General features: G+C 37.1%; 1 protein-coding gene across 1 annotated transcript in view; it reads left to right on the top strand.

Moving 5' to 3' along the window:
* LOC109837264 overlaps positions 7,111-21,793 on the top strand; it is a 19,094-nt gene continuing 4,411 nt past the window's right edge. Inside the window, exons 1-5 of the mRNA XM_020405430.1 lie at positions 7,111-7,503; positions 7,586-7,645; positions 9,971-10,720; positions 11,553-11,678; positions 16,382-16,465. Of these exons, the coding sequence (XP_020261019.1) occupies positions 7,252-7,503; positions 7,586-7,645; positions 9,971-10,720; positions 11,553-11,678; positions 16,382-16,465 (1,272 nt within the window). The 5' untranslated portion in view covers positions 7,111-7,251. The remainder of the gene's footprint in view (positions 7,504-7,585; positions 7,646-9,970; positions 10,721-11,552; positions 11,679-16,381; positions 16,466-21,793) is intronic.

The raw sequence follows: 21,793 nt of genomic DNA, 5'->3' as shown, positions 1-21,793 counted from the left end.
GTTGGAAACATTTCAATCTATCATGACATTTCAATCACCCATAAAATAAATGAGACTATGGTTTCATATCACTTTGTCATTCTGAATTCAGTTGAGAAAACCTTTCATAACTCCCATATTATTCAAAGGTTAATTATTACATTTATTGTAGTAAGATATAATTATGTGATTCAAATTGAGTATGTACGTGAACAAACCATTTGATTCCATTCCGAATTCAATTGAGAAAACTTTTTAGGACAAATTTTTAAAATCAACCTTTTTGCTATTTTATATAGCAAAACCGACCACATTTGAAATTATTCAGCAAAACCAACCATTTTCTTCTGAAAAGGGTCGGTTTTGCTGCACGAGAAATTTTACGAAATACACGAGACTACTAGTCCTGTGTATTTCGACCCAGCTCTGAATTGCACGGGACTAGCAGTCCCGTGCAATGCATTGCTTTGCCCCTGCTCAAAACACGAGACTGCTAGTCTCGTGCACTTCCTGGCAATTGCCTCTGCTCAAGACATGGGACTAGCAAATCCCGACTTTTGAGCTCTTGAGCAGAGAGCTCCAACTTCACAAAAAACTAGTGCACGAGACTGCTAGTCCCGTGCACTTCCTGGCCACATTGTAATGGACGGGACTAGTAGTCCCGTGCATTTTCTGTGTGCATGTATTTCGGTTGCGTTGTTGCAATGCCCTATACAAACTCATATTTCAAATGCATATATCAAATCCAACAAATGCCTTAGTATATAACTACAAATATATCAAATCCAACAATAGATTCCTCAAATGCAACAATCATAAATTACACTATTGCATTTCATGTCAATTCCCTGTATAAACGCATATATCAAATCAAAAAATTATAAAACACACCACAAATCCAACAAATTACGCCACAAACCCACTTACGAATCCAATAAGTCACACCATAGTCTCGGCTACAAATCCAAAAACCATCTATTGTCCCGAAATATGTTTGTAATGTACATATCAAAATAGGATTGTAATTTACATAACAATAACGATTAGATTACATACATCCAAGAACTCTTCTCCTCCTCATTTGTCTTCGGCCTCCTCCATCCCGACCTTCGATGAGTTCATGATCCGGTTGTGTTTGTGGTTGTGACAGTCTAGCTCCATCGTCAACACGTTGGGAAGGCCCAGCTTCATTGTCATTTCTGTGTCGTCCTCATCTTTGTCGTGGTTGATGGGTGTATACTAATTGCGCTACCTCTCTTCCATCATGAAGGTCTTCATGAGTTCGATGTAAGGCTTGATGAAGCCTCTGCACTATCGACTGATATATTGATGCATGTTTCTGTACTTCGGGATATGTACCTGCGAGAGATAATTCAAAAAATCTAAAATGCAAAAATTACTTTAAAATTCAAATTACAATATGTAAATTCCATATTTAATTCTATATTACCTGCTGGAGCTAATTCCAAGCCACGATTTGCAATGGTTTGAACATCATCTATTGCTGATACCTACAATTTTTTTAAAAAACACAATTTAGCAATATTGAAAAATACTAATAAAATTGAACTTAAAATAAATTCAAAAATACTTACTAATTCTCTCTCATCTATACCCCGAGGCACATATCCTCTTTACAACTCAACCGGGGATGTGGTCGCATGGAGTATCCATCTTCTGGTTATCCCCCAATACCAAGTGAAGTAATCTGATTCCTGGGGAGTTGGCTCAATTTGCTCAATAATGAAAAAATATCTATCATTCTATCTGTGTATATAATTTTGATGCACAGCTGCCCAGTCCTTTTGTTGGCCTTCTTTCTTCGCCTTCCACTCTATTTTTTCAACAAATTCCGGAACATATTGTGCAAGACCAAATTGTCAAAGCACGCAGTTCGGTACATGCATTTCTACTATCTCTAAACATATTAGAGGAACTTTGGCTCTCCATATAACTGGGTATTCTGTGCATATCGGGGGTAGATGATTGAGGAATTGGGTGTAAGGCTCTCATTCCATCTATAGAGTATTACATATAATTGTTGCATATCATTAAAATAAAAGTTGATATATAGAAGAAAGAACTCATTTTTATAGAAATGATACCTAAAAAATCTTCATGCGATCAAGCTCATTTCGGTAGAAATCTAATTGTCTAGCCGGGGTCTCGTCATAACATTTTTGGACATTCCATCTGTGTTATTTTCAAAATTTAGTACCACAATAATAACTACAATTATATTTACTATGTTAAAAAATATAATACCTGTATCCTAGTGGAATTTGTCCGTCTAATTATAAATTTACGCATAGTCTCGGTTTCAAATACAGTCTCTCCCATGCCCATACTTGGAGTAAGCTGAGACACCCTTTAAAGTCACTATTTTTCATGAATGCAACTTTGGACATCTTTCTATATAGATACGCCAAAACCGCACTACCCCACGATAATGCACCACACGTGTCCAAGTCCCCGATAAGTGGTAGCCACCTAGCATTTTCACAACATTTTAAGTTATCAAAATAATCTAATTCAATAGGCATAATTGTTAATACTGATAAAAATGATACCTGGCATGCACTTTATCTTTACTCGAATCTGGAAATAATATTGAACCGATCATGTGCATAATGTATGCACATGCATGTCGCTCAATCATTATTGGTTGCGCATCAAAAGGCAACGACACCGAGAAGGTCTATTTTAGCCACTTCAATTTAATATTTCCTCCAGGCATTGACTCTGGAGCTACACCTAACAACTCCTCATACTTGTCTCGCCAAAAATATCTATCACTACCGGTAACACAAGGACCATCTATGCGAAGACCAAGTATCATAGCTACATCCTGTAGCGTAATAGTAGACTCTCACATTCGGAAGTGGAAAGTGTTAGTCTCCGGCCTCCACCTATCTATCAAAGCGGTGAGTAGGGGCCAATCGAGCCTCATCCAACGAAGCTTTAAACATGTCAAGAAGCCGACCCATCCTACAGCTGCTATTATGCGCTCATCCTCTAGATGCCAATGGTGAGTAATGCCCTTATAATTCCTTTCATCCTATCCAAGATGAAAGTAATTAATCTAGGCGCACGGACACGAGGAATCCACTTGTATATAAGTTCAAAGAACCACTTCTAACTAGAAGTATCATCTACCTCCATAACTGCAAATGCTAGAGGAAATAAACCGCTATTTGCATCTACATCGGTCGCCACAAGAAGCACGCTTTTGTACTTTCCATATAGATGTGTACCGTCAATGCTCAATAACGGACGACAAAAAGTGAAGCTCTTAATAGCAGGACCAAATGCCCAAAATACTCGAGTGAACCTCTCTATCCCTGGTGAAATCTCTTCAGACAATATTTCATATTCAGTATCCGAATTATTTCGCTTGATAGCTTCAAGATACTGTGGAAGTAATTCATAAGATTTTTCTCAATCTCCAAATATTTTAGACAACGCTTTTCTCCTTGCATCATATGCCTTATATTTAGATATCTTAATTCCCCGCATATCATACACCCTTTGAAATATCTGATTTGCATTTAGATCAAGTTCAGCTCTAACTTCAGGCATAATTAGCTTATATATATAAGAGGAAGATGCAGAATAATAATCGACATCCACTGACGGATTGCAACGTGTATGAAGCCTGCAATATCTAGATATTACAAATTTCCCATTTGATGATTTCCTCACAGCTACATTTAGTAACCAAGGACATTTCATGTTTCTCTCATCTTGCTCATTTACATTCTCTACTTCATTCTTCTCGTTGAAATAACATTTTATATAGTAATGGGTTGCATTAGTTTTTACAGGCTTGAATTTGACCCGATTTTTGATAGACCATTCTTGGACCGCAAAGATTAATGCTTCCTTACTCTCGAATAGGTCCCCTTTTTTAAAAGTGAAATCCTCAGACCGTTGAAAATTTGGACCAACATCAACAAATTCAGCTTGCGAAGTATTTATCCAATCTTCATTATGAAACTCGTCGGGCAACGGATCTTCAGCTTCCACATAATCATTGTTAACATTAAATTGTTCCATCCAATGAGAATCATCATTGATTCCAACTTCCACATGCATGCTATCAATTTACACGCCTTCTTCTTCAATATCTTCTGAGTCATCATTTGCTTCTTCTTCTACAATTGATCCGGCCGGTAGATCACCCGTAACATAGCCCGAAGCGTCGTTAAATATAGTACTTGACGTCCCACTAAGAGAATGCCCACTTAAATATATTGTAGTTAAAACCACGACTTTTGACTTGGAAATGTCATAAAACCACTCAACTCATTGTCTAAGTCAAGCATCCGAGAAAACTCTCCTTGAGATCGTGAAACTTGGGCAAATTCTTGAATCGAATACTTCTCAATGAACAACTCAATTGACACTTGTTTCCCCACTAATTGTTTCATGTCATTCAATTCCTCATCGTCGGTAATCGCTACAGCAATAGTTCTACTCTCATTTATCGGACAATTGAAGAACACTTTAATTGCATACTCTGCTTTATTAATTTTCATAACTCTGTGTATTTCATTCATCATTCCAGCAAAATTGAATGACTTAGATAGCATGAACATTTTCCTAGAACCTCCCTCATACATAGGCATACTATTCAATCCGACGCCGAGGCTCCCATTGAAGAAGCAAATAATGGGTATAGAGTTTGCCATCGAAACTAAAAATCAACAGTCCATCATATGTATATAATCTATTATAAATGGAAATATTAATCTTAATTTAAAGTCAAATTTAAAACCATAATCTCAACTACAAAACAAATAATGGCTAAAAACCCTAATCCCAAATCACATTATTCATGTCTAAACCCTAATCATGGTTAAACCCTAATCCCAAATCTCAACTAAACCCTAATCCCAAATCTCAACTGAGAAGTAAAAAACCCTAATCACAAATCTCAACTAAAGCCCTAATCCTAAATGTCAACTAAATCCTTATTCCCACATCTCAATTGAAAAGCAAAAAACTCTAATCACAAGCCACAATACTCATGGTTCAACCATAATCCCAAATGTCAACTTCATTCTGAAAATTTCATAGCTAAACAAAATTAACAACAAAAAAACAACAACATTACCTTGGCCGGAGCTTGCTTGGTCGGATCTTGTTTGGACGGAGCTTGCTTGGTCGGTGGCGGGGGTCGGCGACGGGGGTCGACGACGGGGGTCAGCAGCGTCGAGACAGGGACGAGAGAGCGGAGGGGTCAAGATGGGTCAAGAGAGAGGGTATGGGTTAAGGGATTGACGGGTGAAGCAAATGAGGTAGGGGTTTGAGGGAGTCACGGGTGAAGCAAATGAGGAAAGGAGGGGGCCACGCGTAAAGCAATGCATTGCACGAGACTTCTAGTCCCGTGCAATTCAGAGCTGGGTCGAAATACACGGGATTAGTAGTCCCGTATATTTCAAAAAATTTCTCGTGCAGCAAAACCGACCCTTTTCAGAAGAAAAGGATCGGTTTTGCTGAATAATTCCAACTTTTTTTAAAATAACTCTCCCGAATTCGAATTGAAGATCGTAGAAATCATATTGTAACCTCTCAACTAACCGAGTCACCTGTGGAGGATAAAACCACACCTTTGGTTCTACCATTGTGCATGTCAAGATTTAAAAAAATTTAACACTTGTCCACGACAAGTTATTGTATATTGAAACTAATTAGGATAACAAAATTGAAAAGATCAAATAACAAACTAGCTATCTATTGTCTACTGCTTGGTAAGTCGCTCTCTCCCCCACAATTTTCTAAGGGGCTGTTTGTTTCGTTTCCCCCGTAATCCAAAACTCACTTTCCTTCACTTTTTCACTTTCCCTCACTTTCCAAAACCCACTTTCCTTTACTTTCTCTATTTTCCTCCAATAATATTGTGACAACTCATCCCATCACATCTCATTTCATACTTTTAAAAATAAACAAAATACAAGAAATGAGTCACATCAATCAACTCATCTAACTCACTTTCCCCCACTTTTCTTTATTTTCTATCATCTTTAAAAATTACCCACATCATCCAATAATATGGTGACAACTCATCACATCTCATTAAAATTTCCTTCCATCACTTTCCTCCAAAAAAACAAGGAAATTGATTTTCCTAAGTATGTGTCACATCATCCAATAATATAATGACAACTCATCTCATCTCATCTATTTTCCCCCACTTTTAGGAATGAACCAAACACAAGAAAAAAACCTAAACAAGGAAAGTGAAGGAAAACATCAAAAATTACTCACATCAACCAATAATATGGTGACAACTCATTTTCTCCCCCACTTTCGGTTATAGCTTTGACGAACCAAACCTCTGAAAGTGGAGGAAAACATCAAAATTCACCTTCTTTTCCCCCACTTTCGGTCTTTTTTTGCGAAACAAACAGGCCCTAATAGTAAGGTATCATATATTACTGTTGACAATAATTTTCTAAAAATTTATTCATATCAATATTGATTGTTAAGATGTTAAAAATATTTTTTAATGCACTTACCGCGTGGACCCAAAAACTATGGAACTCAAACTCTTTTAAGCCCCTATGGTTTCATCTACGAATCTATTAAGCCCCCGTGGTTTTTTTCGACTCTATTAAGCCCCCGTGGTTTCATCTGCGAATCTATTAAGCCCCCGTGGTTTTTTTGGGCTCAATTAAGCCCATGTGGTTTCATCTGCAAATCTATTAAGCCCTCATTCTTTTTTTTTTGACTCTATTAAGCCCCTGTGGTTTCATCTGCGAATCTATTAAGCCCCGTGCTTTGAATTTCAAATGGGACTTAATAGATTCGCAGATGAAACCACGGGGGCTTAATAGAGTCGAAAAAAACCACAGGGACTTAATAGATTCGCAGATGAAACCACGGGGGTTTAATAGAGTCGAAAAAAACCACGGGGGTTTAATAGATTCGCAGATGAAACCATAGGGGCTTAATAGAGTTTGAACTGAAAACTATGTTGAATCTTTTTTCACGGTCTTTTCACACGAGAGAATCTCTGTCCCGGGCCCACTTCGCATAAAACCGCCCGCATCCCGTAACTGAAGCTGCTGAAGTCTAACCGCTGCCACCCTCAACAATGAGTAAATCAAATATCAAATATCAAATATGTATGTATTTATAGGAATTTCCTCAAAGAAACCAAACCGCCTTCTCTCTCTTCCTGCACAAAACCCTCAAAACTAAACAACTATAGCGTTCTCTCTCCCGTACGCCAAAAAAAAAAAGGAAACATTGCTCGATTTATTCAAAATGACCTTCTCATTTTCTCCCGTCAAATCTCAGTCCTTGATGAAGAGGCGACGAGTCTACATCAGCGACGACGAAGAGCAAGAAACCCCAAAGAATCGGCTGCAGCAGCAGGCATTGAAGAAGCAGAGAGATGAGGAAATGGCTGACCTTGACGACGAGGCTAAACCCTCGGGCAGCCTGATTAAGGTCGATTTCAAGGGGAAGAAGAAGCATTACCCTTCGTTTGAGTACGGTGGGAATTCGTACGAGCTGGTAAGGGCTTTGCCAGGGTTTTTTTGTTTGATTAGGGTTTTGTTTCTCCTTTTTAGGGTTTAGGGTTTTTCTTTTTTTGCAGGATGATACGGTGCTATTCTACCCAGGGGAAGAGCAGAAGCCGTATGTTGGGATTATTAAGGTGAGTTTTGATTCCTCTGTTTGTTTGTTTTTTTTGAGAAAATCCTCTGTTTGTTTGTGTTGACAATGCGGCTTCTTTGTTGCTTGAATTGTTTATTTCTCGATTTTTATTTAGAAATAGGACTAGTTGTTTTCGTAAACTAATGGGTGTTTCTCACTTTATTGTGTTGGGTAACGAAATTTCTTGCCTGAAGTTTTCTTTGTGAAGTATCGTGTGAGCTAGATCAGGACAATTTGTGGTAATTTACGGCAAGGTGGATGAATGGGATGTGTCGGCGTGAGTTGGTCTAATAGGAAATTGGAATTAAAGGCTTAAGCGGTTAATAGGGAAGAGGGAAGAGGGGGTGTCGTGATAATCAGGACTCAACATAACTACCTTGTTACCATTTTGTTTTTTGTTTTTTTTGCTATTGGTCTTCTTCAAAAAGATGTTGAATTTGAATTACATCTCAAAAAATAAAATCTACGTTATCTAAATCTTTTAAATAGGTTTCTTCAACTTAAAATATGTTATTTTAAGATACAGCTTACAAACAATCATCAAAGCTTCACCGTATGCTCTTATGCTCTGTATGGGGAGTCTACAACAGTCTTTGCGTAGGTTTCAGGTTGCTAGGAGTTTATGGGTTGTTAGGAGTTGCTAGGGTGGGATTTGGTTATTTTGGGATTTATGGCATGGAGACGGATGAAAGGATGCCAGGAAGAAAGGGAGGAAGGGCGTTAATCTGGGTAGGGGTTCATTCCATTTGAAAGTTAATTAGATTTTAAGAAAAAACTAACATGCATGGGTATAACTTAAGTCACTTGAAGGACATATTTTATGATTCCGTCTTTTGGGGGGCCTGTTTCGAGTTAGACATCTTTTACGGACCAATATCATAAAATCCTATCTTTCTATATATGTATGACCTATTTGAAGTTAGATATCTTTTCGGGGACCAATATCATAAAATCCCATCTTTCTATATATGTAGCTAAGTTCTTTTTCCTGTTTCTTTCAGCAAGCTCTTTGTGCTCGCTGATTTCGCTACAAAATGTCAAGGAATATGACAACCGTGTCTGATAGAATTATTATGTCAAGGTTATCTTTTATGGAATGTGATAAATTGTGTTTTTGTGCCGTGAAGTTAATGGAGTCTGGTAATGCTACAGGCTCTTTAGTAGAGCAAGTCGTGGTGGGGAAAAGATTGAGACTTAAGCAGGAAAGTAAAAATTCCTTTCAGATCTTTAAACGGATACAAGGATTAATAGATAACATTTTGGAATACCATTTCGTATCAAATCAGATGCAAACACTTATTCAGGCATTTTTTTTCAACTTATATATGAAATTGATTGAAATACCGGATATCATCTCAATCTTAAATTACAGTAAATCTTGATTTGGTTCATAGTTACTGGTCACTATATGCTGGGTTGGGCACCAGTATCCAAAAGATTGTTTTCTTTGATATCGACACCACACCTTATTCCAAAAATAAGGAAACTAGCTTCAGTGCTCATACTTCACTTTTTTAACGTTTACATGATAACTATTAACTTATATAAAAGCACACATTATAATATTCTCTATATCTAACTTTTCTTATTGTATAAATTATTTAAATTCACGTGAAAATTGAGTACACTAATACATACACATGAATATGCACATATACGCGTTTGATATTTTATCTTGAGATTGTTTATCCCATGTCCATGTCACTTATGGTCTCTTATCCTTCAGTATTCCATATGAGGGACTATGCTTTTGCATGGTTTTAAATATCGAATGTTAGGGAAATATTGGATGGCCAAAATCACTACCAACACAGATATCGGGGATATGTCGTATTACAAAAAATGTATATAATACACGTGAGTATCTTATATAATGTCATATCACATCATGTGAATATATATAATATAATGTCCTAAAATGTAATCTAAATATACTTAGTGAAATCTAATCATATAAAAAATGTAAATAATATATGTCTAGGATCACTAACCAATTGTAGAAACTTACTTGGAGAAAAGAGCCTACTAGAATTTTACTAAAAATTTAAAAGGCCGAATTTTTTGCTAAAAAATATTAAAGAAATTTTGCAAAACAATATTGTTTTGTGAGAAGTCATCTAAAAGGACATATCAGCCAACATATAGAGATATATCGTCGTAAAATTGCCAAAAAGTGTGATGGATATTGAAACCATATCGTTTCGCTGCAAGTCTTATAAAAGGATCTATTAGCTATATCCCAGATATTTAAGACATGCTTTGGTTATGCTTTACTCTCTGCATCTTGTTTTCCAGATGCACCTAAACATTGGCTTTGTGGCTACAGGAGATAACAGAGGATTTTCATGGTAAAGTGATGGTCACTGGGCAGTGGTTTTATCGTCCGGAAGAAGCTGTGAGAAAAGGGGGTGGGAACTGGGAAGCAAGAGATACGAGGGAGCTATTTTATAGCTGTCATCGGGATGAAGTTCCAGCTGAATCTGTAATGCACAAGTGTGTCATTCACTTCATTCCTTTGGACAAGCAATTACCTGAACGTTTAGAACATCCTGGATTTATTGTGCAAAAAGTCTATGATTATGTCCAGAAAAGTATGTGGAATTTAACAGAAAAAGATTGCAACGATGCGCTGCAATATGAAATAGATGTGCTTGTTAAGAAAACCCAAGAGCGAATAGGTAAACTTCCTGACATTGAACTTAAAAATTCTTCTGCCAAGAAGAATGATTATTTGACAACCAAGAGGAGCCTTGCGAGGGGTAGAATGCATCAGATTGATGTATCAAGACTTGGGCCAACGACACAATTTGACAGGCTGGAAAAAGTATATTCTAGTTGCAGAGGAGATGTTTCAATGTACCATGTAATTTTATCAAAATCCAAAGTACTGACTGGCAATGCACATCGTGATAAGTGGTTAGAGAAGCTTCTTCAAGGAATTCAATTAGCATGGAGTTCAACAAAGGGTGCTGTGCAGATGGATGATAGGCATAGGAGTCATATTGTGTCTTCTATTACCCGGGTAACTGGCAAAATCAGTGCACGACGTACTGGACCTTGTGGTAGTGCTTCAGATGTAAGTTCTGTAGTCTTTTGATGCCCAAACTCATGCATTTCTTTGGAATCACCTGGTCGACTGATCATTTGGGGAAAGATAGGTGTTCACCTGATGGACTGATCATTTGGGGAAAGATAGGTGTTCTAATGCTAACCAATTCTTCTTCTTTTTTTCCCAATGCAAATGACCAGAAAGCTACATATTTTTTTGATGCTCACTAGTCTATTGTTTAACTGCTGAATCAAATTCTTCTTGCAACCTTACCTTTCTTTTTCCGTTTACCTACTTTACAAGTGCACTTACTTATCCATGTTCAAATACTGAGCAACTATTTTGGCATAATATTTTCTCAAATTAAACATTTTGAGTGAGTTGCAATTACTTAGGCTAGTTGAATTGATTTTAATAGTTTCAGCTTTAACAGTTTTCTAGCTATTCGCGTTTTCCTTCTAATGTAATGGACATTAAAAGGTGCATCGTCCATCACTTTATCATTGTCTCTGCATGCACTTTCCTTAGTTGTATTTAAACAATGAATACGTGCCATACTTATTATCTCTTTTTGTTCTCTCTAGCAAATCAAACTGATTGATGCAGTTTGGATTTTAGAAATTTATAGCAAAATTTGATGCATATCAGCAAATTAACTTATTCACATGCAAGTATCAAGTCTCTAGCGTCAGTGTTTGAGCATTACTTTCTGCCTGTCATTTTAGAGGAAAAGCCTCCCTATAAGGTGGCACTGCATCTTTCCTTATCATTTCATTTTCTATTTATACATCTGTCTCGTAGAAACCTAGGTAATTTTCCCTTTAATGTATATCGGCTTCTAATTCATTAAACTCTTCAGGTTGGTGCCAAAATAGATGCTGTTATCCCACTGATAACTGAGCTTGAGAAGGTAGTATATGAAGCTCTAGGCATGGAGTTTCAAAAGTATAACCAGAAGATGCGACAGCTTGATTATAATCTCAAGGTAGGATATTTGTAACTCACAATTTTGGGTACAGTCTGCAGCTGTTGCGATCACAATATTCTGTTCATGCAAAAGTTTGTAATTGTGTCTTAAGCTTATGAGTACTATGAATAATTATGTTATTTTCGGTTCTTTATACAATGGTAAGTTTATTTCCTAATTTCCTAAAGTACTCCTTTTATTTAATTTCTAAAGGAGTATGTGCTTTTTATTCATTTAGTTTATTTCTTAAAAGGTAAGATCTTGAATCTTTGGGTAGATTCCATTTATGTGTTATTTTTGTTGTTATCAATAAGTTTGGTAAAATTAATGGTTTTAATTGCTGCTAATGACAGATAATTGGGAACTCAGACACATGATGCAAAATCATAGAGTCAAATATACCCATGAACAGTGGACTCCAAGATCAGGTTCAACATCTTACAGAAAAAAAATTAGGTAGTAGAGATTAGATCACGAGACTGGCTAAGGCTGCATTCATGTTAGGTAGAAGAAACAACCCAGTAAGCTATCTGATGAAGGAATTTATAGTTTTTAGTCTGGGAGGTCAGATTTGTAAAGGTATATATAAATAAATAAGTAACCTCGAAGCTAGGAAGACTACATAAAACATACCGTGTATGAATTCTACCTAGTATGACATTCAGTTTCAGATTTCAGAGTTTGATGGTAGATGGAGCTAGAAGAGTCTTAAATTGCTGAAGAGCATTAAATCAATTTGTTTGTGTTGTACATGAAAGAGGAGTCAAACAAGCAGGGGAAAGTTTTTGTGGCTAGGTTCTGTTACAGAAACCGAGTCAAAATGATCCTGAATCATGACCTCTATGGGAAAGGAAAGGTCAGATTATGGGACAACAAAGAGAAGCTAAAAACTTGATCTTTACCATGATAAAGAAGTCTATACCAGTAGTTACAAAGACGGTGGTTATTGAATAACTCGAAAGAGTATGCATAAGGGTGTCATTAGGAAATTCTGAGCAAAACTTGCCTATTTTGAAAAATCAAAGGATGAGCGAGTAAATTAATTGTCTTTTACTGATCATTCAGGCAAAAAAGCTCATAACGTCTTCCTATCGTGAAATGAACTAGTGTATATCCAGAAATGTTTAAAGTGAAATATCACTTGTGCATTATATGAGGCAGTGAATAGTCCTACTAAATCTCCAGAAGACCTTTGAAGTTGATTCTTACGCATCAAAGATTTAAAAAAAAAGATTTTACCCTTGGGTCATATCTTATAGCGCTTGCGAAAGCTCATTGGGGTTTGGAACTTATTGTTATTACTTGACTTTTGATATTTTATGCCTTTATCCAATACTTGGAATTTTGGACAATATTATATCCATGAGGTGTTTATCCTGAATTGTGATATTGAAGCTGGGGTGCCTTATTCCAATAGAAAGTTAAGTTGAAAGCAAGGAAAACTTGTTGAATTCTTAGAAGTAGATGCTCATAGTTTAAAATAAGGTTGGCTTGTGAAACAAAGTGATTAATGCATCAAGCAAGACTCTTTTTCTGCCAATAACATGTCAGCTTAGTGCTTATGTCGTTAGCTGGGGCTACTAGAAGATGACCCTGCTTTAAATAGGTACTTGGGTGATATCAAGCTTGGCAGTAGGCAGGATGCTGAATTGATTATCACTTATTCTATTTTTCAAGGGCATAATATTCTTGGGGCCTGAGGGTTCCATGAAGAAACTTTTGATTTCTGATGTACATGCCTTGGGAATAAAAAAGAAAATGCACAACTAGTAGAAGAATCTTTTGTCCTACTTTCAAGCACGAGGTATGCTGATCAATATTGAACATGTAAAATTTCTAAGTTTATCAGCCAACTATAGGATTATTCCCTCTAGCATCCTCTCATATTCATTTTGCTGATAACAGCAAAGACCCGTGCATTCTATCTTGTCATTCCTGATTGGTTTTATGAGATCTATTTGTAGAATGTTTTGTTGTCGGTTGGTTCTTACAGATGAGATGTCTCAAAGCATGCAAGACAGTATAGTACAACCAAATAAAAACCTCTTATTTGGGAGATTGTTAGATTGCATGGTATGCAAAACATGTCTTGTTTGCACATGCCTACCATCTTCTCTAGATTTCACAGTTTATTCTCAATTGAAGCTCTCCCTTTATGGATGCACTCATTTCTCATCCTCGCTTTTGGTATTTTGTCACTTATTCTCTTAGTCTTTTCATTTCTGCTAATCATTTTCTGGATATTTTTCTTAGTTACAAGATTCTGGCCCATGAAGCAAAGAATTTAGCTGCACATCTGCCACAAGTAATGCAAGAATACTTATGAACAAGTTTACAGAAAGCATTAGGTGGCCTAGGTGGCAGACCCGACGCCTAGAGTCTATGTGCCTAGGCTGGGGGCCTAGGCGTTTTCCTATTTTCTCTATTTTTTTAATAACAATCAATGTTATTAAAAGCGCTAGGTACTGCTGGGTACCAAACTAGCCCTAACGCCTAGGCACTAGGCTTAGGAGGATTTCTTTTTTTGCTGATGTAGTGATGGACGAGATTTTGCTAAAGGTTAGAGGAGTTGAAGGAGGTGTTCGTAGTTGGTGAAGGCGGATGGAGGAGTTCGGAGTAGGTTGAAGGACGTAGAGGCAGCAACAGGAGAAATCAGGAGCAAGACCTAAGCAGTATAGTCCACAGTCTCCTTTCCCCTAGGCGCTCCCAAAACCTAGATGGACGGCCTAGGAATTGCTTAGTCCTTGGCGAGAGCCTAGGCAGTAGCTTTTTGAAACATTGCTTATGAAATAGAATTGTGGAGGTTAGAGTTTTGATGTAGAAGTGTCTGGAAGGATTAGGTTTCTATTCGTTAAGTTTCTGGGTTTTTTAGTAGTATGGACCATTTTCAATGCAAAGGATATTGAGAAAAAGAAAATTGCCTGCCTGTATGATCTACCTACATGACCGTTTATGCTGACAGTATGGATTCCACCAGTAGATCAAGAAAATTTTCCATGACCAACACAATTGCACCATATTTGAGATAAGAGTGCCTACTGTCTAACAGAGAGTGCCTACTGTCTAACGGAAAGAGATAAGTGACACCGATTGGCGCTAAAACTTTTCATGTTTACTTAATTGTGTTTTCCTACTTATAGTACTGTTAAATAGAGCATCTAAGAAGGTTTGAATTTGTTTACATTCGTAAAAGGAAAAAGTTCCATAATTAATTCAAAATTTATATGATTTCAATTGGACATACTCTCTAGTTCGTATGTGTTAATATTCTTTGCTTATGTTACTAATGTATCAGTCCTCTTTATATAAACACTACTTATTTAGTAAGTACTGATCAAGCAAATAGTCGAGCAGTTCAATGTGTTACATACTCTCTAGTTCGAAAGTGTGCAATTGTTACTTCTTACCACCAACTTTGTTAAAAAAGGTGGGCGACTCTAAAGATGAATGCCAGAAGGCCCAGAACATAGTTGCTAGGTTTCTGTAAGATATTGCAATGCTAATAATCTTATTGTGTGCTAGAAAAGTTCAATCACAAAGTTATGATTACATTATTATAATTATATTATGAACATTGTTGGAATGCTCGCAAAACAGCTGATTATGTGAAAAAATGCTGTAATATTTGGAGAACTTAAGGAGTAAAATTTAGTTATAATTCTAGCTTATTCCAAGTAAGTACATAATGTCAAGGCTGATGAAATGAGCCAATTTTTGAGGTGTGAGGAGAAATTTGAAAAGGAAAAATATACATGATTTTGAGATGATCGTTTACATAATTCTATACTGGTGGTTTCCGGTGTTATCAAAGGTATGAGCTTCACTACACCTCATCTGGCCTGCGACGTGGGGCAATGCTGAAGCAACCCGCGTATAATGTGGTGGTGCCTTTTTGCGCCCTGCAAGCAAGGGTGCTTCACGCAGGCCTAGTGTAAGACATAGCCTTGTATATTTTTGTCCTTTAACATTTCTATCGGGTCTTTATACCCAATAACCAATATCACGAAAAGCAAAGTAAATCCACTAGACATTTTTAGTAGTCCGATTGAGGATCCTAAATGATCCTCGTTTACTATTTGATTTTGCTTCGATATTAGTCTTGATTTGACTTTTGATTTGGAAAAATATGAACTTTACTACTATGTTGGGTGTGTTAGCATTATGAATTAAGATCTTATTTTGTGATTTGGTAATAGATATTATTTATCCTAACATATTTTTATGTGAAAATTCATAAACATGTTCTTTCATGTTTGATTATCTATCTTGAAGAATTATGTGTGTTGTGTACATGTCGCTTCACAGGCGTGCGCATCGCATCACACTTCGCACAAGTGCACGTAAAGGGACTTTGCGCCTTGCATTGCCCCTTGCACATTTATAACACTGGTGGTTTCAACTTTCAAGTTTCATGTAACAATCACACGTATAAACACATAATATCCTGTTCTGATAACACAAAGGAATAAAGGAAGGACGGGCATACCATTAACAAAAGGGAACAAATATAAAAAAAAAAGCTATAGATGTAAACTGACTCATCAAAATTAAATTGTGTTTTCTTTACCTTTTTTTTTCTTTTTAAATTTAACTATTTATTAGCGATAGATGTTTAATATTTCTTTTACAAGTAAATTCTCTTATTTTCATATATAATTCATAAATTAATTCAAAATTTATCTGATTCAAGGAAGCTGATTTTATTCTATTAAATCCTGCAGACTAACCCATTATTGAGTCGACGTTTGCTAAACAAAGAATTAGAACCCATTGCCCTTCTTACAATGACTCCAGAGGAGCTAAAGGTATCCATTGCTACCATCTTGTTTGTTCTTTGGTTGACTTGGTATATGAGCTATTTACTATTATCTAATAAATTTGCATTGTGTTATATATAAAAAAGAAGAAAAAAAGCATTGTCGCAATACTGTACAGCTCCCATATTCAAGCCTGTTACACAACATTATCTGCATTTCATTTTTGTTTTTGAGATCTCTACACTGTTTCTCTATAAAAGGTGATTTTTCTCTTTTAGAGGATGTTTGAGTCCATGGAAAATTTGAAATGCAATCGTATGAAATTTGCAAAGGTATCACATTTGTAATTGTAGCTATTTATATTTCTGTACTTGCAGACATTTTACAACTGCGGTTACAATTGAAAAAATGATTTCATTTGACCATCAGTTTTTTATTTTTTGCATAAAGTAGTTCCCTTTGGTAATTATAGTCGCAAAAAGAAACTATGAGGGTGTGTGGGGGATTATTTCTAGACGATTTGGTATCTAAACCCACCATTACTGTTTACGATAAAAATATTATAAAAATTGTGTGGGTACAATAGTCATTTCTTGGTCAGCCTAGCTTACTTAGGTGAGCTCATAAGCCACTTATTCAAAAGTTGGGGACTCGTGACTTTTAAAAGTAGGACTTAGGGGCTGTTTGGTTCCCTGTTTTTGAGGGAAAGTTACTGTTGACAGCCTGCCAAAAGTGTCAAAAGTGCCACTTTTTGGCAGGCTTTCAAGCAAAATCCTCTTTTTTAGAGGCGTTTTTGCTTAAAGCCTGCCAAAAAAGTGATACTTTGACAGGCTTTCAAGAGAAAATTTTTTTAACCAAACAGCCCCTTAAAAGCTAAGCTTAATTGGGACGCTGCTTAACATGTGGATGTGGAAAATCTAGCTTGAATGCTGCTTTGACAGAAAAGTAAATGCCTCCCTCCCCCACCACACCATCCCAACCCACAAAAAAAAGTACATCTTAAATAAGATTTAAACTTTTTTGAATCCATTAAGAGGTGCTTTTGTGTTGTATCCCTGAAGTCTTTTGCATAGTCACATGGTCCTTATTGATATACTTCTGTTTCGCTTGTTTTCTACTTTGATATATCATGACTAGCATATTTCAAAATCAAAGAAAAACTCACCTATTATCCTGTTAGATGAACCATCTTCACTTTGTTGCCGTTCTGTGCTGGTTCTCTCAACCGTTTTTTTAGATGGGCACTAGATAAAGCTATAAGGATAGAAATTGGCCTGTGCAAGTTCGAAGGACAATGGACTTGTGAGTGCACAAGTTGGATCAATTAATAGTTGATAGGCTTGGAGCTCATTTAACTCGAAAGAGAAGACCATAAAGTCAAGTCCATTCAACCATATATCAAATGATCTCGAAGTTTATGCCGAATTAATTCCACATCCTTTTCAGTTTAAACTTTCAACCAAACTAACCTATTTCATCATGCTAATTTCTTATAATTGGCTTGATAGAAGGCACATTCAACTCGTACCTCGGCCTCTATCAGTTTGAGCACAAGAACCTCTTTCCCCTATAGCAAGCAGAATGAGTCTGTAAGTCCCTAGTATAGAAGGTGGTAAGGCAGCTTGTTTTTCATTAATCCCTCTCCATGTGTGGTAAGCAACTGTTAGCCTAATCTTTTTTGGACATCAAACCTGTGTCATATGCTCATCTCGTCAATGTTTGAAAGAACCATGATCTCTGATATCACTTCTGAGGGAGTTAATAAAGGCTTAGCTCAGGAGCCAGTACTCGAGATAGACGGTGTAATAAGCATGGAAGTCCATTCCATCCAGATGAGGAAACATTATGATCCAGTCTATGTTACCTGTAGCTCTCACGCCTTCCTTTCAAACAAACCCAAGAGCTCACTGTTATCAGACTACTTTCCATATTGGATTCTATATGAGACATAATCCGACAGCACTGGCGGAAAAAAATAGAAGTTTGACACACTGAGACATTGCCCCAGTATACGCCTTGAGTAACAGGAGGTGCAATTAGAGTTATATAACCATAAACATGTCAGTTCATAAGGAGTCTAGTTCATATAATGGAGTCTTCCCAGCTTCAAAAATCCCCTAAATTTGTTTTCTGTCTCATATATGGTAACCTATTAGTGGGTTCTATGCAAGGACAGACACAACCTGTATCCAGCATGGTTTCCATTTTCAATGCAAAGCAAAAGAATGACCATGAGTATGTCAATATATGGTAAACAGTTGCCACTGACTTGCAGGGACAAAAGTAGAGTGATACTTGATCGTTTGTTGTTTACCGTTTATCCAGTCCCCCCTCCATTCTATCAGTCGCCATACTTGTATTATTTCTTGAGCTTCTTGCAGCCAGGGAATTCACCCTCTATTTGATACAGATTTTATATAGATTGCATGTTAATTGTGAAATAAAATATTCAGCCATGATGTGAGACTAGTCTACATCCCCTTGATGAAGGGATTTAAGTTGCGAGATTTCTTAGTTATTACCCTCAAATTGATGGCCAGCTGCCAGCAGAAGTTATGGTTCAGAGTTTTGGATGTTTATTAGGTTCAACAAAAATTAGAAGGTAATTCCAGTAACCCCTCTCTGGATATTGTCATATCAGCTATTTGAAAATATTTTTCACTCACTTGTTTTCATGAGTGTTTCCCTTGTGTTTAGTTTAGTTTCGTGGTTGTCTGATAACTAAGTCATGAAACTAGCACCATACTGAAAACAAAGCTTAGATTCATAAGAATAAGATTGTCCACTTTGATAACAATACTAGTGATTTTGTCCCTTGTCACCCGGCCTGTGCAATAACCATCAATAGGGGTGATATTACAGGCAAAGTGAAGGCTTTATAGTAGGGGTTGTTTATCATGGACATGCAGTGAAATCAACCATTGAACATGATTTGGATACCTATTTTGAAGGTTTCCAACCTGTTGTGTCAATCACCGAGTCACGTCATCTTAGAATACTGGAGATGATGAGCAACTTTCTTATGGTGACTAATACAACAGACTTTCACCTGTGGACATTGGACAGAAGCCTGTGTCATGCCACCAATTAGATGAAGAAAATTTCCCTCAAATATATCCTGAAAAAGCATATTAGTTCTAATTTGTTCTTGCGAGAAGACTTAATTAAGATTGATGCAATATGGTCACTGATCTTCTCCAAAATTCAGGATCTTATGGTGGGAAGTCATTTGAGAATGCTTTAAAAATGATAAGTTAATACCTATTCAATCCCTACTATCATTTTCGTATTTAACCAGCAAGGCCTACTTGTTGTGTCCTTATTTTGTGCTACAGAAACCAAAATTAGCGCATGATACTCATTCAAATGATTTTTTTTTTCAAGTGCCACCTGTTTCATATTTAGGCAGTTGATTGATCTGATCAATATTTGAGTGAAACTTTATGGTGAAGTCTTGAATGTCAGTAGTGTGACATCCCACTAATTTAGTCCCACATCGGTGGGAGAGTGAAAATGTGAGGTGTTTATATAGTGAAAGCTAAAGACTCAAGTGTAACATCGGCTAGTCGATTTTGGCAGTGGTTTGAGCCAAACAATGCGTTATACTCGGTGGGTCCCACGGCTTGCACCCCCAACGGGCTTGCGGGCCGGAGCGTAACAAATGGTATCAGAGCAGTTGCCAACTGGAAGTGTGGAGCTAAGTACTATGCAAGACTAAGTGCTACACCGTGTGGATGCGGTAGGAGCCACCTCTAGAGCATGTAGGAGACACCCCTAGAGTCCATATCGTCTGGCGGCGATACTGAGATGTGTTAATTGTCATGCCGCGACGAGAACGTCGCCTTTGTAAGAGCAAGTCCAGCAAGCTCCCAGTTGGGAGTCCTAATCAGCAAGCTCTCAAGAGCTCTCAAGCATTTTGATATAAAAAATTATAAAAATAGGCCTTGGGAGCATCGAGAGAATTGAGAATTGAGAATTGAGAGTTGTGTGGAAATCTTTGTGGAGTGAATTGAGAATTTATAGAGTAATTTTTTACTGTTCATGCCAGTTTTTTCATCTCAACGGCTAAATTTTTCACTCAACGTTCATTTTTTTTACCGTTCAATTCAACAACGGCTCTCAATTAACGTCAACATCTCAACGATTATCTTTTTCATGCTCCAACAATATCAAAAAAAACCCTCTTCTATTTTAATATTTTACCCATTACTTTTAATTATATTTAAATCTCTTGTATTTTATTTCTAACCGTTCATTTTTTTTTACCGTTCAATTCAACAACGGCTCTCAATTAACGTCAACATCTCAACGATTATCTTTTTCATCTTATCTTATTACATTTTTTCTTTTCACTCAAATAACCAGACCCACCCAATTAAATCCCCAATCCATCGTCTTCCTCTCCGTCTCCTTCAACCCATATCTGCAAAATCCCAAAATCCCCAATCCCTTCGGCCACGACGACCACCTCCTCCTCTTTGGCTCGCGGTCCTCTTCGGCGACGACGGCCACAGGCCACGACGACCACCTCCTCCTCTTCGGCGACGCGGTCCTCTTCGCGGTCCTCTCGCGTCGTTGAACTGTTACGGTATGGGGCTTTGTGGGGGGGGGGGGGTTGTAAAATTTCACCCCAGTTCGGAGCTCCCAAGCGCTCCACAAATTTGTGGAGCGCTTGGGAGCTCTGAAGGAAACCATCGCCACGTAGGAACGGAGGGTATGCTTGGGAGCGGCTTTAGAGCTTGCTGGAGGGGGGATTGGCAACAACCATCGCCACGTCAGCCTTCAGAGCCGAGTTCGGAGCTTGCTGGACCTGCTCTAAAAGCATGTTTCACTTCATGGAAAAACATGATAGAAAATTGTGCTCATTAACATGCTCAAGGATTGTCGCTGTTATACTCTCTCAAAAAACACCGAATAGCGTTAATTATAATAATTAGAATAGCGAAGGAAAAGGAAGTTACACAAAGTTGTATCTTATTTATCTTTATAAACCTTCAGCGTAAATATACAAGCATTTTTAAACAATTAGAATAGCGAAGGGAAAGGATGTTACACAAATTTGTATCCTAATTGATCTTTGATGAACAGAAACAATCAGATAGATCACTTCAACCCCTATGTCTTGGACTGTAGCCTAACCTTTTAGTTTCAAAATAGAAAATAAATTGGAGTGCAGATTTTGCTCATGGAAAATAAATATGTACACTTTCAGGATAGTCCAATTAAATCCTTTTTTATCTGCGCGGAATTGATAATCTAGGCTGTATATCTACCATGACCACCTGAGAGTGATAAGATAACACGCCTTTTCAATTAGGTGCATTTTCTTCTAAAGCCAAGTTGCTTATCTAACTTGGGAGTTTGACAAATGTTCAT

The sequence above is a fragment of the Asparagus officinalis genome, chromosome 4 (assembly GCF_001876935.1).
Source record: "Asparagus officinalis chromosome 4, Aspof.V1, whole genome shotgun sequence".
NCBI classification, from domain to species: domain Eukaryota; kingdom Viridiplantae; phylum Streptophyta; class Magnoliopsida; order Asparagales; family Asparagaceae; genus Asparagus; species Asparagus officinalis.
This window is presented reverse-complemented; position numbering and strand designations above follow the sequence as displayed.